Source organism: Oreochromis niloticus, linkage group LG10 (genome assembly GCF_001858045.2).
Source record: "Oreochromis niloticus isolate F11D_XX linkage group LG10, O_niloticus_UMD_NMBU, whole genome shotgun sequence".
In the NCBI taxonomy this organism is placed as follows: Eukaryota; Metazoa; Chordata; class Actinopteri; order Cichliformes; family Cichlidae; genus Oreochromis; species Oreochromis niloticus.
The window spans coordinates 24,248,604-24,264,515 of NC_031975.2; the positions used below are offsets into that span (position 1 = coordinate 24,248,604).

Genomic DNA, 15,912 nt, shown 5'->3' on the forward strand with positions numbered 1-15,912 from the left:
AGTCCTACCTCTTACTCAATGTGTGCTACCATTGATCACATTGCTCCTTATATTGCACCTGCTCCTTTATATGGCATATATAACTTGTACATATCTGTGTAGATACTTATGTTATTACATACATTCCCTATGTAGGTACCTCTTTAACTTTAAGTCTATTTTTTGGTTTCTCTTTTTTCTTCTCTTTTTTTCTTTTATTCTAAAGGAATTTCAATGTAAAAATCTACATGCTGCTAACGGAGATTTGCTAAAATGTGTTTCATTGATCTTGTAACTGTAACAGTAAAGATCTATTCTAATTCGAATTCTTATCTGTGTTTGTTGGTAATAACACAGTAATAGTGCTCACTAGTCCAGCCCTGAGCCAAACTCAGCAAATCTGAAAGTCTCCAAACACAAACATCAGCAAGTCAGGCTCCCTTTAACAAAAACATTAGTTTTAAGTATAATTCAAAGTTGTTGAGAAAGGATCTCCCAAACCATCAGGCCAGATAACCAACCTATCCCAGGCTTGGTTCCCCGGCAGACTTGTTCCTATTAAAAGGGAGTTCTTCCTCCCAACCACCAAGTCCTGCTGGTATGGATCGTTTGATTGTCGGACTTCTCTGTAGGGTCTTTACTCTGAATTAAAATGGGTAAAACCTCCTTCTTTTGTTTGCAAAGAAAAAAAAACTGAGTTGATATAAGAAATCATTTTTGCTTGATTGCCTGCTCTCTTTTTTGGCGTCACTTGCTGTCTGAGTTGTCTTTGCCTCAGGACGACCTCACTTCACCTGCTCTGCCTAAATGCGTCTTGCTTTTGGATCCTCAAAACAATTACCAGATTTGTCATTTGAGCGCTGGATGACTGGGCATATTTGGAGAGAACTGTCAAAGATGGTGAATTGCAAGAGGGGACAGAAGAGCTTTTGGCAGGATGAAGAGAGGGGCGACTAGCAATGCAGTGGATCTAATATAGATAGTCTACATTATTAAATCAAAGCAGAAAATATGCAAATCCAATTAAGGAACTAATTTATTGTTGTTTTGAAGTAACAGCAATGACTATAGCAACTATACACAAATGAATCACTTATTTGAATCACATATCCCAAATGCAGTCGGCATCAAAAACAGGCAGACTAACTGACACTGACAGCAAAGAATCAGACTGAGGCCTGTTTTGGGCTCCAACTGGTGCAGGTGGAGCTGAATTAATGTCAAATCCAAAGTATTCCAAAGTGTTGGGCAGGATGCTGGATTTCAACACTGGTAGTATGAGTTTATGTAGAACTACAGCCTTGTAAAAAGAAAGTTTTAATGCAGTCCTGGGGGGAAAAAAACACACGCTTATTGCTTCCATAGGAAATAAGAGGGTAAGCAACAGCCAGGTGCTGCTAATCAAATGCAGCTGATTAACTGATCATCAGCAGGTGTGAGCACCTCCATAAGTTTTGGATAGTTTTTTGCATTTGAACAAACCACACGATTTCTGGATGAATCCCCTCTGGAAAGATGTGGAGTGAAGATGTTTGGACATAATGTGCAGTTCCTTTGCTGAGCTTGTTTGCTAAAGCCAGACACGGGATCCCCAATTTGGGGTCATGTGACAGGACGATGACTCCCGAGCAAATCTACAACAGAATGGATGAAAAGCAACAGAATCAAGGTGTTAGGGTTTATGGAGTTCAAAAATACATATGTACAACACCTTATGTTGAAAAAAAGGTGTTACTGATCATACTGCCAAATGCTAAAATGGTAGTAATGAAAAGCGGACTCTTAAACAAGGCCCAACAAAAGCAATTTCACAGTTCAAAAGGTTTATTTTCACAGGAAAAAGTTTCACAGGAGTGGATGCCAGCGAGGAGGGTTCCAGGAGACTGAGCGAGACTTCACTGGGAGAGAGGACAGGCAGGTTAATCCAGGTGAGTTTGTACATGGAGATTTTAGCGAGCCATACCTACAGTTCCTGAAGGTAAAAGGTTTTTAACTGCGAGCGGCAGCTTACTTTGAGGTGCCACTGGTTTGCTCTGAAGCAGTAATGGGGGTTAGAGGAGGGTGTGTTGCCAGGTGAGAGGATGTGATGATCATTCTGGTGAGCACTTCCTGAAGAAATGAACCAACTCACCGACGATAGGTGAATGTGCCTGAGATGAAAGCCGATTCATGGCATTTAGGAAACACTGGAAGGCAGTTAAACTTGCAAACTTATAGGAACACAGGAGATCAGTGGCTGATGAGGGAGAACCCCCAAGCCTCCAGGCACAGGTGCATTCATTCCTGCCCGACCCAACCTAGACAAAAGTAAAGCAGTGCAGAGAGTCGTGTGAAACTTTCTTCTTCATATGGCTGTATAATGTAAAGATAGGAGCCTGTTAAGAAGAACGGATACTTAGGATTGACAAATATGGGTAAACAGATTTCTGAAGCACAACACCTGCATATATCTATTTTTGACATCCTCACATATGTTCATTATTTTAAGAAAACAGTTAGTGATTATACTGCATATCGTCTCCACACCAGCTGTAAAAAGAAACAGATTGCGCAAGTGTTCATGGTATTGTGCCCAAGCAGCCACCATAGTAATGATTCATTTTGTTTTAGCTAGCCATGATTCACATAGCCCTAAAGCATGTAAAAAGTCAATATGCATCTTCATTCTCCAGGAAAAATATGCTTCCTGTCTCCACCACTACCAATACTATCCAATAAAGACTGCACGCAATAAACCAGGACAGTTCCAAAAAGATGTGAAGTTCTTCTTTGCTACATGCTAATATGTGGTGACAGGATCTTTTTTTTTTTTTTTCAAGGGGCGAAAAAACTACTTATGCATGATATTTCCCTTCTGTGTGCATGAGAGCCTCATTCATTCTTTCCCAAAGCCATTTCTGTTGTGCACAAAAAGAAAGTTGGCCTGTGTCTGTTTGTGTGCGCGCATGCATGAGTGCAGGCATAGTAAACTGGCTTTTGTGCAATTCATTAGAAATTCTGCTGACAGAGACTTGCAGAGAAAGCAGTTGTGCGCGCGTGGAGGGAATAACAAGAGGACCGCTCCTGCCCAGAGATGGCCTGCAGCTTTAAAGATATCAGCTCCCTCATATAAAGACTTATAACGTCTCACACACACACACGCACACAAACGCACAAACACTGACTGGACATCGATGTGTGGTTAGTATTCGGGCCCACAAACTTTTCTCATTACAGTTGGTATTTCTGATTAACACGGGCTGCAGTGAAAGAGAATAATGTGGCTGAATAATAGGCAGGAAAATGAGGTACAGCGTCATTAAGAAACAGAAAAATGTAGTTTGAGCCAGTGTTTGGGTTTTCTGGCTGTAAAAGCATTTTATTGCGAGTCGCACAGGTGCATGGTAAATTCACAGAGGAACTCCTGTAAGGTTAATGCAGACTGGTTGAAGAAAATAAAAGAAATAAAACCAATAAAAAGGTGTTTTACAATAAATTTGAAACCTAAGTGTCATGATATAATTAAATAAACAAGAATCTAGAGTACTTGCCAGTTTTTATCACATCCAAGATAAATTCATTTATTTCATTTGCAAAATCAAATCTTTCTCAGTCTTTAGATGATGATGTCCTCTAGTTATTGCTGGTATTTTTTTGTAAAAGAACTGCAGAGAGCTCAATATTAAATATTTAAAATTGCAATAATTTTTACATTAAAAGTCAGTCACAATATATATTGTTGCTTGCTGCATCAAACCCACTGAGAATGAGACAATTGTTTCAATCAGTCCTTGTCTTTTCTCTTTTGATTCACTGCCTCTTCTCCCGTCGACCTTTGTTTCAGATTATTTAGTCTGGCATTTAAAATAAAAGGGCTATAAACTCCCAGATAAACACAGCAAGCATCTGAACTTAAGAGCATTTGGCAGCTACAGGGACACAAGATTGTAGTGATAGACACCGGAGATAAAAGTAAAGAGAGAGTGTCACAAACCAAGCGACATGGCCGTGAGAAAATGACAGTTAATAGTTAATGAGGAATTTAAGCTAACAATGATGTCTGTGGTCAGTGTGGTTAATGCTGTAAGTCATATGAGTGCAGTGTTGTATAAGAAAACAAACCAGACAGCAGGAAAACTCCAAAAGGGTGTCTCAAGGATTAGAATCACCCACAACTGAACTCTACGGGCTTTCATAGAACACCGGTACACTGGGTCCAGTGTTGCCAGTGCTGATTGTGGGCAAATCACATCTCCTCTCCCAATACCTGCAGAAAGGAGCAGCCACACAGGTAGCTGGAAAGAAAGGTGAATGTACACTCACCTGACACTTTTTAGGGACGTCTGTCTAATCAGCCAATCACATAGCTGTAACTGGGTGCAACTGAGCAATTAGACAAGGTCAGGACGACCTGCTGAAGTTCAAAGTCAACATCAGAATCGGGAAGAAAAATGATTGACGTCTGAGTGTGTCAACTCCAGGAGTACAGAGAATGGCCCGAAAAAGAGACAATATCCAGTGGGCAGTAGATCTCTGGGTAAAAATGCCTTGATGTCAGAGAAGAGTGGCCAGACATTAACCCCTTGTTATAATATAGACATGCAGAACAATTGTTAAGACCACACTTCAGCCAGCTAAGAACAGGAAATTCAGGCAACAATTTGCTCAGTCTCACCAAAATTGGACAATAGAAGTTTGGAAAAGTTGCCTGGTCTGATGAGTCCTGATTTCTGCTGTGACATTCAGGTGGTACGGTAAGTATCTATGTAAGCCTTTGAAAGAAAGCATGGATCCATGCTGCCTTGTATCAGTGGCTCAGGCTGCTGCTGCTGGTGTAATGGTGCGGGGGATATTTTCTTGGCACACTTTTGGGCTCCTTAGTACCAACTTGGCATCATTTAAACTCCACAGCCTGCCTGAGTATTGTTGCTGACCCTCCTGTCCATGCCTTTATGAGCACAGTGTACCCATCTAAATGCAGAATGATGATTAGACATCACTCTGTATTGGATAATTAGTTAATATTAATCTCTGGCTCTCCTCCACAGTGTGTCTTTTCCTGTCTTTCCCTTCACCCCCAAACCGTGAGAGCGGGAAGACAGAACCAGGCTCAGGGAGGTGGCCTTTCCCTGAGCAACAAACAGTGTTCCTCACCATCACAAATCTGTAGCTGTTTCCTAAAATGTGAGCCCCCTGGGTGGGCTCCATATGGATCACCAAAGTTTCTGATAAATTAATAAACCTTTTTTCATTGTTGTAGTTTGATAATCCAATTACCATAAAATATTTAATTAAATTTTGTCAATTTTAAAGACTAAAAAAACAAAGCCACAGGCTTCCTTTATCGGAGGGTTTTTGACCAGGAAATGCAAAAATGAATACTTGGAAGTAAGATGTTCTAGTGGTTATCAGATGTCTTAAGAATCACAAAATACTTCATCTCATGATTAAAGGTTTGAGTAGTCTTCCTTTTCAGACTTCAAATTGTGACTCAGTATTATTAACTTAAAGAATAGCTGCCATAAAGAACCGTCACCAACTCTGCACTTCTACTCTGTGGCACGGAGCATCTCACCATCATCCCATTGTTGTGGTTTTATGGCTCACAAGCTCGCTGTTGTAGTTCATTCTCTCATCAGCCTCATTTCCAGCCTCAGCGGGCAGTGAAAAAACCCTGCTAAACCGACTGCTGTTTGGCATAGGGGCTGACAGCATACAGTGTGCAGAGGTGTGAAATTGGACAGGGTTTAAACTTCTCTCTGGAGCTCTCTTTTCATCCATCACACAACCTCTTTTTGTGTGTACAACTGAGGGAAAACCAAAGGCTTCTAAGAGAGACGGTCTGAATGTGTGCACTGTAATCTCCATCCTTATGATTCATCACGAGATAACAAAGGCACATAAAAGACAAAGCCAAGGCAATGCTGAGTGTTTTGCACCACCCCCGAGTGAGCAGGTGTAAATATTTCTGCCTTGGATGTGACTACATGACACTTTGTATTTGAAAAGAGACCCTTTTTCTACTCTTCTACTCCAGGATTCCCTTTTTAGATTCGGTCAGCTTGACCTAGACAGCTGAGAGGAGAGGACCTGTATGAATATTAAAATAAGCGCTGTAATCACTCTCCATTTACCAGCCCACAAACATATGCCATGCTTTAAACTGTGCCTGAATAGCTGCATTAATCTTTCAGTATGCACTCATCTACTGTGAGTTCATCATCCAGGGACCCTCACTCCCTCCGAGGCCATTCATTTTTCATGGAGCCCCGACGGTGATGGAGCATGTCCACGAGTGCAACTGGGAAATTACCGTGAGAATCTTCAACACTTTGTGGTACGAATGCATATTAAAAGAAAATCACATGGACCTTAATCTTACTAAATGTTGCTTTCTGCTTTTTTATTTTTTGTTGTTGCCACTTATCTCTGTTTTATATCCCAAGCTGCATGGGGACTACTTGAGTTGAGGTGCAAAACATCTTGAAACAACACTGCCATTATCCATCCATCCACTTCTCCTTTTGAGGGTTGCGGGGGGCTCTGGAGCCTATCCCAGGTGTCATAGGGCAAAAGGCAGGGTACACCCCGGACAGGTCGCCAGGCTAACACACAGAGACAGACAACCATTCGCACCTATGGGCGATTTAGATTAATCAATTAACCTATCCCCACAAACTGCATGTCTTTGGATAGTGGGAGGAAGCCCGAGTGCCCGGGGGAAACCCATACAAACATGGGGAGAATGTGCAAACTCCACACAGAAACACCCCGGCCTAATGGTGGAATTGAACACAGGACCTTCTTGCTATGCAGCAACAGTGCCAACCACCATGCAACTACCGTTATATCCTCAATTTTCCTTGCACCTCTCTGCTGCTTGTTTAAGACTCTTAAAGCCTGTAAGCAAGTTTCCAAACCATCGGGAACATCTGCTTTATTTATTAAATCCAGAAAGTTAATTTAATTTCAGAACAAAAGATTTATGGCTTTTCAGAAGCATTTCAAATCCTATATTTCTGATGAGGTGCTAATTCTCCGATAAATCGCTGATGAGCCTTTACAGTGTAAAAAACACCCCGAAGGTTCATCGTGATTAATGATAAAAAAATATCGGGACATGGATATGAAACCCATTTGTTCTCATATTCATACCCAGCTCTTTTGCTTTTATGCTTGTCAAACTTTAGTGAGTATTTCTTCAAAAAAAAGTATAATGTTGTCAGAACCCTCGAAAGAAAATGACTTATGACTTGTGAAAAATACATTTATTTAAAAAGGAAAATGTGAAATATGCCATCAGCTCATCAGTAATGTGTGTGGATGGGTGGATCTGTGATCAGTGCAAAATAAAAAATCAAAATCAAAGCATAAAGTAAACCAAACGACAAATCAGTCTCCAATGAATGCAATGGAGACTGATTGCAAAGGTCCTCAGTTGAGCAATTAACCCAGGTGACAAACATCACTCTAAATAAGCCACGCCTCTAATCCACATAGCCACCACAACCTGTGAGTAGATATAGAAACCCCATCACATTGATGTTAAATGATGTTAACATGTTTTCCCTTCTTTCAAGGGGTTTCTGAGAACTTTGGAGATTATTAAAAGTCACATTAAGCAGTGACAGCTGTGCAGTTATAACACACTAATTTCTACTTAATATCTCAGATTACTCTGCTCTTATAGTATGCAGAGACCAATGCTTTCAATACAGCTGCTGTGGTTGAGTTTCAGAGAGGTGTGGGCTTAAGTGTCTGAAAATAACCAACTTTGTGGGGGACATCAGAAGAGAGAAGACTCACACCTGTAGCTCACCTCTACCCAAGGCTGTATAGGACTAAAATAGCAAGTAGTCTGCACATGTAGAGCATCATTTAACCTTTAATAGGTTCTTCAAAGTGTTTCAGAGGAACGTACATGCAGCCAACTCTGCGATTAGCGGACACATGGGTCTCGGCCACCCACTTGTTGGCTCTAAGCACAGCAATTTCCTGTTGATGCTCTTATTGTTTCATAGGCTGTGTAATATGACAATGATTTGCATTCATACTGGGCAATTCAGAATCTCTTGTACTGAAGTTTAATTCCAGTGTGGAAACCCTGTGGCTACTGTGGCTACAATAATGAACCCAAACAGATTAGCTCTATTCAATTCAGAACAATTTAATTTTAAATATGTGAATTTAAATCATATGTCTTCTCAAATGAGGCCAGCGCTTTAAAAGTAAGTGAAACCAAACAAGTCTCCAGTGAACATGGACTCAGAATTAAAACTGTCCTTTATTCGTGGAGTTTCTTTTTAGAGACTTCTAGCTTATGTTTTGCTTTTCCCAGCGGGCTCATTGGCTGCTTAGATTCACTTACAACAGGAGTGTCAAACATGCCCGAGGAGGCTGAAATGATTCAAATCTGGCCCACTGGTCAGCTTTGTAAATTCTAAAGAAGGACATACATTTTGGACGTTTAAGTGTATCGTCATAGGTTTTATAGCTTTTCCTGTTAATAAAGACCTCCCCCATGGCCACTCATACTGTACCAAACTAATTAAGTAATTACTAATTAGTAAGTTATTGTAATTCCAGTGCTAAAACATTCATCTTTCCTCTGAGATATGCCCTTCATACATTAAAAATAAAAAGATCAAAAATTAAAATGAAAATAATAAAAAAATGTTTTCAAACAATAAAAACTAAACGTAAAGAAGAAAATCCACCCTGGAAACTAAACTGAATTAAAAACATATAGTCAAAGTGAAATAAAAGTAAAAACTAGTTAGAAATTCCAAAACTACAACAACACTAATTTGTGGCAACCCATAGTTTTACAGACCTGGCAGATATTGCCAATCCTGTCTATTGACAGAATCGATCACCTGGTTACTGTGTTGCTCTACGACGTGCTGAGTCAGCAGCAGCTGACACCATCACAGTCAACAAGACTCAACATGAGGAACGCTGGCTCTGTCCAGGCGGTGGGAGGTGCAGCTGGATCCCATAGTGTTGCTCGAGGTATCACGAACAATGGCTCTCAACCCTTTGATGAATGAAGGCACTATAAACTAGAACACTTGAACTCCACAGAAGCTCCTTTTACGCTTTTCCTTATCTTTTGTCGCACACCCATATATGGCTAAAATGGTGGATGCTCTTGAAACATGACTGAAGATTCAAATAATGAGTTCAGCTTATGTATAAGTAACCTTTGCACTCTAATTGCTCAGTTTCAGGCAGAGTTTGCTACACTTGGCTTTAATATGGGGTGTCACTTTAGCTCACTGGTTGAGCATATGCCACAGTGGCTCAGGTTCAAGTCTGACCTGCTGCCCTTTGCTGTGCGTCTTCCCTGCTTTGTCCCCCCACTTCCCTGTCTAATCTTCACTAATAAAGGCAAAAAATGTTTTAAAAAAACATACCTAATATGGTTATTTCACTCAAAGCTCCAGCTGTGAGCACAGAAGCCCCACCCACCTGCAGTTCAAACCTTCTCTTTGCAAGAAGCAGCCAATCAGAAGAAAGCTGTCTAAAAAGAAGTAACAACAGCTCCTCTAACAGAGGGGACAATGATGAGTTGGATGAAGGCTTTGAATTATATAAATACAGATTATTTAAAATTGTGTCAAACATGCACGGCTACACCAGTAGAATTCAGGAATAAATATGGAGCTGGAAAATATTAATAAAGGTTCCCTTTATAAATAATAAAACATTTCATTTCCCCTATGGGGCATCCTGTTGACGTTATTAGCATCCTTAATAAAGCAGTCTGCAACACTCTGACGGCACAGATGTAATCTGAGGCCTCGAATCCAGTTTGAGTAACTGATCCAGCACCTCAAAGGTTAATGAACACCAAAGGGCTGCACAGCAGCTCCTGCTTCTTATTATTTTTTTTAATCATTCCAGCAATCATTTCATCGTTCCTCTCCCTGCCTTTGAGTTGAACAGCAGACATATGGTGATTACATTGCAAAATAATGTACCAGCCTGGCAATGATATTGTAGCAAAGGCTGAGTGACTTTTAAAGCTGTGTTCACACCAATTTGAGAACAGTGTGAAAAAGTGAAGCCCTCTCATTCATTTGAATGACAACAGTCTAGCAACACAGTGCGGGTGTGAAGTTTATTGCCTGTTAAACCTCACAAATAGACAGCATAATGTTTACTGTGCATAAATTACCACTTTTCACACTATGAACTCAAACCCTCAAGCTGAAATACAAGGTTGCAGATTATCAGCGTTACGAAACAAAAGAAAAATGGGACTACGCTCATCATGAAATAAAACAGAAGCCCACTGTTTGGATGAGAAAGCAGTATTAGTGGCATATGGCATATTTTCACAATGCTTTAAAGTCTCAGTAGGTCGAGGTGTCCTCATTGTAGAAGCGTCTCCTCACTTCTCCTTCACCCACACTTCTATATTTGGAGTTTGTGTCACAATGCCTGCAGTAATCTTCCAGTCAGGGAGTTGAGCTTATCTCGGTCGTGATTTCAATTAGAGGCTTTTTTTGTAAACTGTTTCTACAGTCATGTGAAAAAAATAAAAATATATTTGAACTAATAAACACCTGAATTTCTATGAAACAGTAGTAGAAGGTGTCAAAAATCAACAAAATGTTTGGGTTTTTTTGTCATAATGTAAATGAATTATTACATAGATAAGAGTGAACAAAAAAGCCTGATGTTTAAGTCTGAATCAAAGGTTCAAGAGTTGGTCCACAGTCTGCTACACGTTTGCTTTTATCAATAACCTCCAGAAAAAAATGAGCTGTGGGTGTCTTCATGGATAAATCATTCAACCAAGTGAGGTATATTTCAAATGATTGTCTAATAGCACGTAAACGGCAAGAAGAATCTACCAGAAGTGATGAGCAATCCTAAATGTCTTCACAGGATGTGCAGGTATCTCAATCAGAAAGACTGTGCACAGATTTTATTGTCGTGGGAGGCGAGCCATTAAGAAGCCCATTATGAGAGCTGGAGAAAACCAGAACTGGAAAAGTGTAAGTCTCTGATTGAACTACAAATTCTGCTTGAGCATAATGAGATTATATCTGTATCAAATTAAAGCTGAACCAGAAAGTGAACTTTCATCAGGATAATTATGATCCTAATTGCACAAAAAAAAAATCCACAAAGAAATACACTCGGTAGTCACTTTTATGGTGAAAAACTTGCAAAAAAAACTTAGAAAAATTATATTACTTTATCGTAAATTACTCTTATAGTCCACATGAAGGCCACCAGGGGAAACGTTTTATGTATTTGTGACACTGAGGGGCACTTTTTGTTATGATTAGGGGGACTTTAAATGTGCTTATTTGTACACTGACTGGACACTGTATTAGGTAGGCCTTGCTAGTACCAGTCAGATTCTGCCTTTACTTTTCATGGCACAGATTCAACAAGGTGCTGGAAACCTTCCTCTGAGATTTTGCTCCATGTTGACATGATAGCATCACATAGTTGCTACAGATATGTCAGCTGGACAGCCATGATTTGAATCTCTGTCATGGTCCTGGGTTTGTGACCCAGGGTTTATGTATTTGGACAATTTGATTCTGGATTATTTAATATTCTAAAGTTCCTTTGATGTTCCTGGTTTTGGTTCTCATTGCTGTGTTTCTGCGTTGTGTAGTATTTCTATATTGTGGTCTTAGTTTTGTCATCTAGTCTTTAGGTTTCTGTTTCCATGTCTCCCCTGTGTTCCACGTTTAATCGATCTTGTCTTCATGTTTATTTATCTCTTGTCCCATGTTTTATGTTCCCTTCTGTCTCCCCAGTCTGTTATTTCCCCTCGTTGGGTTACTCCCAGTCCTAGTGTCAAGTTCAAGTGTCTTAGTCTGTGTCTCGGTTTTCGTTCCAGTTTTACTTTGATAGTCTCCGTCTTGTGTTCAGTTTTGCTTCCTCTGTCTCGTCAATCTGATAATGTCAGTTGTGTTCCCCCACCTCAGGCCTGTTCCCTTGTTATCCTTCATGTTTATATATTGTCTGCATTCCTCTGTTCTCCACTGTGTTTGCCTTCATTGTAAGCAGTGGTTCTGGCTGTCTGGTTTTCTTCCTGTCAGTCAGTTTATTTTATATTTTGTGTCTGTTTAGTTGGGGCTGTTACCTTTTGTCGCCCCTTTTTTCAGCATTAAAGCTGTGATTTTTAGTTCAGTTCTGTGTTACCGAGTCCTGCGTTTTTGCATCCACAGCGCTGCCTGCCACACACTTACACCTGCAGATATGAAATATGACATATCTACACTATTTCAAAGAGGATAAAATGTTGGCTTATGCAGATTTTTTAAAAAACAATTAAATCTCCATTTAGAACTTTTCTTACATTTCTGTGGCGTTGACAAGTTTCTCTGTGAAGGACAAAAGCAAAAAAACAGTTCAGTGGAATTTTGGTCCATCACCACCAAAACCTGCAATCCATATTTAGATTTAACTGTATCTGGCTGTTCTGGGCTGATATAAAACTTCAGCAGTGTGAAGATCATGCATTTGCCCCAGAACCCACACACTGAAGCAGATATTGATTTCCGAAGTGTTTACTTAGCAGAGTTACACCTGCGACGGCTTGATTTAATGAAGAGTTAAACCGATTTTCAGCTGTAGATCTGTGATAAATGCAAAGCGATGTTCTCCGAGCACAAATCCCATAATGTCTCTGGTAACAAGTGTAGGTGTGGAGCTTTCTAGCAACTTTAGAAGCAAATGAAATCCAGACAGCATGCACAGACCTACAAATGAATGCAATTTCTGTTATTATAATGAAGCTTAAAATCTTCATAGCATGTAGGTTTGCAGCATTTGACTGACCACACCCTCAGGAATGCCACTGATAACTAATTTTCCTTGTTTATTCACCAGGATGATTAGTGTTTATTAGTTTGCTGATTGGAATGAAGCGCACGCACCGAGGTCATGTTAATACATAAATTACATCTCAGGGTGAAGAAGGAAAAAAAAAAACCAACCCTGCCAGCTGACTGGTATAGGAGACCTTTAATGCAGCTGCAGCTCTTCATTCAGATGCTGAGTGGAGCAGCGGACGGCTGGAGGAGGAGGGACGCTTTTCCAGGAAAACCAGACACAGCTCTATTCTAATCGCATTTTTGAAAAGCCCACTTTGATGCATAGTGAGGGAGTTTCCCTCTCTACCTGAGATATTTAGCTGGGGGAAAGCGCCGTCCTAGATGCAGACTGAGCGGATTGCGGCAATCAAAGCGTCTTGAATGATCGGAGCTCAGCAGCAGCAGCAGCAACAGCATCACATTGTATGAAATGCGTCACCGCGATCCAGTTTTCCCATTTACACACATCGGCTCGCCACTCACGGACCGCTTCCCGCACTGACTGTTTCATCAGGTAAGACTCCAGCATTTTTCCTCCGCCTGTTTAAATATAGCCTACCTGCCTGAGCTGATGCAGATTATTATACTCTGCGTAAAGCTGACATTCTTATCCTAAAACGCTGCTGCGTGGAGCGCAGAAAAGGGCTTCTGTTGGGGCTTTATCTCGTAGGCCTACACATTACAATAGCTGATGTATTGTCCCGACTTCTGCTGTGCCTTATATTCAAAGCAACGTCCGAATTTAATTCATTCATTTATTTTCAACCTGACCTGGGCGTATTATCTGTTAGGAGTTGGCACATTTCATCTAACACTGTGATTCAGTGCGCACTTGCCATCTTAATTGTCTCGGTTTGGTTTTGTTAATGTAGCCTGGACCTGCTAATGGGGAAACTGGTGGGCGGGTTTCTAATGTTCTGCCTGCTCTGGAGCTGATCAAGCGGGTCTCGTGTGTCTTCTTTTCGGTGCAGGTAACCACATGCGCGGGCCGGTGTCACCGCGCTGAGCCCGGAGAGCACGAAGGGTACAGGGGTCAGTGAGACTTGGAGTGGCCGGGAAAACGAGGACCGGATGACAGCCAGAACCGCCGAGGCCTCGGGGCTGTCGGTGCCGCTGCACCGCTGTCACGGGGGTTCCAGGCCAGTAACGGCACCTGCGCGGAGCAGCTCAGCCTCTTTCCGCCGTTCTCCTCCACCCTCGCGCTTCTCGTGCTGGTGGCCGTGCTCGTGGGGATCGTCCTCGTTTCCCTGGCAACCTTCCACTTCCACAAGAGGAAGCTTCGGAATAGGAAGATCCAACGCGCGCAGGAGGAGTACGAGCGCGACAGTCGCAACCCCGCGCGCGGCGGGGCGAGCGGGGAGCCCGTGAGGCCGTGCGTCATCGTCCGACCAGTGAGATGTGAGGAGAAGCTCTCGTGTCAGAGCGCAGAGAGCGGGGACGTGGAGGTGGAGGACAAACAGGCGCTGCACGAGACAGTTTCTCTTGACTGTTAACTTAGTGCAACTTCAGGGAACGAGACTGTGGAATAAACAGGAAAAGCAATAAGGCACAAAGAACTCCCACACCCATCTCTGCTGCTTGTAGATGAATTAGGAAAAAAATGCAGAATACTGAGCAGAATAGGCCTAGAGGTAACATTTCACGGACACACAGATTAGCTGTGATGCCACACACCTCCCTAAAACACCACTAGTTAGCCAATTCCTTTTGGGACTATGTAAAGTATTTGCCTGCTTTGACTTTTGGGCCTCCCTCTTTCCCCTTTTCCCCCCAGCCCTAAAATGTTGTTTAAACCTCAAATATGTTGAAACTTTAAATCCTCCCCGGGATGTGCACATGGTTGTGTTTAAATTATTGAGAGCTGGTGAGATAACACAGACCATAATGGCTCGCTGATCTTCCTTGGCATGTCCTCTGACACACTACCAGTATGTAGTTAGTCTATAATGGATGTTGTGGTGCTGTTAGGCAGTGCAAAGCTGCATATAGGCTATAGACAACGGCTTATTTGTTTGCTGTAGTATTTTTCCTTCAATCAAGTGACTTAGCATATTTGCATAAAGTACTGTCCTCCAATGTCTGTTAGACATCTGTAGGTAGCTCTAGTTAGCCTGACAGGATGCAAAACCTTTTTGCTGTAGTTATGCACATAAGATAGTTTCTTTTTTCCTTTAAAGTGTCTTTAACGTAAATCTTTGGCGCTAATACAGTATTTTCATTTTTGAGTATTTATAATGTATTCTCTGAGATGTAATAAATTGAGAAATCTTCCAAGAGAGGCTTTCAGTTGAAGCCAGTCTTTTTTCTCTCTCTCTTTCTCTCTCCTGATCCTTAATATTGTATAATAGTGGGCCTACTAGAAATTCTGTGTCATTTATTATATGAATTCACTGTAAATGTATGCCATTATGAGAGCTGGAATGTTTGCAGTAACACCATCTTTCTGGAGTTCATATAACCTGCCTTATCAAAGGAAAATGTGTAATATTCAAAGTTTCTAAATAAATACATGATATATATAAATACTTTATGTTAATCCCTTGAATGTGTCAGGACTACTTTTACTACTGAAGGAAATGTACAACTACACTGGAAACTGAATTGACAGGTACAATTCATCATCATGATTGCAGTACTGTATAGGTGACATTATGAAAATGTTTACATTTACATTCTTACCATTGCCCAATCCTCTTGGAGTGAACAAATGACCTTCCCAAGGGTCTCTAAGAACCCATGAGCCGTGAACTACTGGTGCTGAAAGCTGTGTCTACTGAATACAAAATCACATCCACTGCGTATAGAGCAATATCGTCCATACAGACCCTATCAGTCTTGTCCACAGACACACCATCCTTGAGCTCAACTTCTTTCTGCAAGCCCCATCATATCTTATTGGACATCAGTGGCCGTGAGTCGGCATCAGACAGCATGTTGGCTGGGTACCAGGACACCATGTTCCTAATTGTCCCCAGCAAAAATGCTTGGGAATAAGAAGCAATCTTTGGCAAGATGCCCCCTCTGGAACATGCACTGACAGCCTGCCCATCTATCTTATCTCATTGGCATAAGTGCAACAAAATGAAGCCATTTATCCTCACAGGAA

At 41.3% G+C, this 15,912-nt stretch overlaps 1 protein-coding gene and 1 long non-coding RNA gene across 2 annotated transcripts; both read left to right on the forward strand.

Annotated features, from left to right (window-relative positions):
- Positions 1-1,029: 1,029 nt before the first annotated feature.
- On the forward strand, positions 1,030-5,209 carry LOC112848085 (uncharacterized). Its single transcript, XR_003222034.1, has 3 exons — positions 1,030-1,648; positions 1,816-1,907; positions 5,007-5,209. It is a non-coding gene; the product is annotated as an uncharacterized LOC112848085 (long non-coding RNA).
- Positions 5,210-12,850: 7,641 nt separating this feature from the next.
- LOC100695677 (uncharacterized protein C11orf87 homolog) lies at positions 12,851-15,331 on the forward strand. Its single transcript, XM_005456168.4, is given in 3 exon segments — positions 12,851-13,320; positions 13,778-13,946; positions 13,949-15,331. Coding segments are annotated over 2 exon segments (420 nt in total). The 5' UTR covers positions 12,851-13,320; positions 13,778-13,877; the 3' UTR covers positions 14,300-15,331.
- Positions 15,332-15,912: the final 581 nt, after the last annotated feature.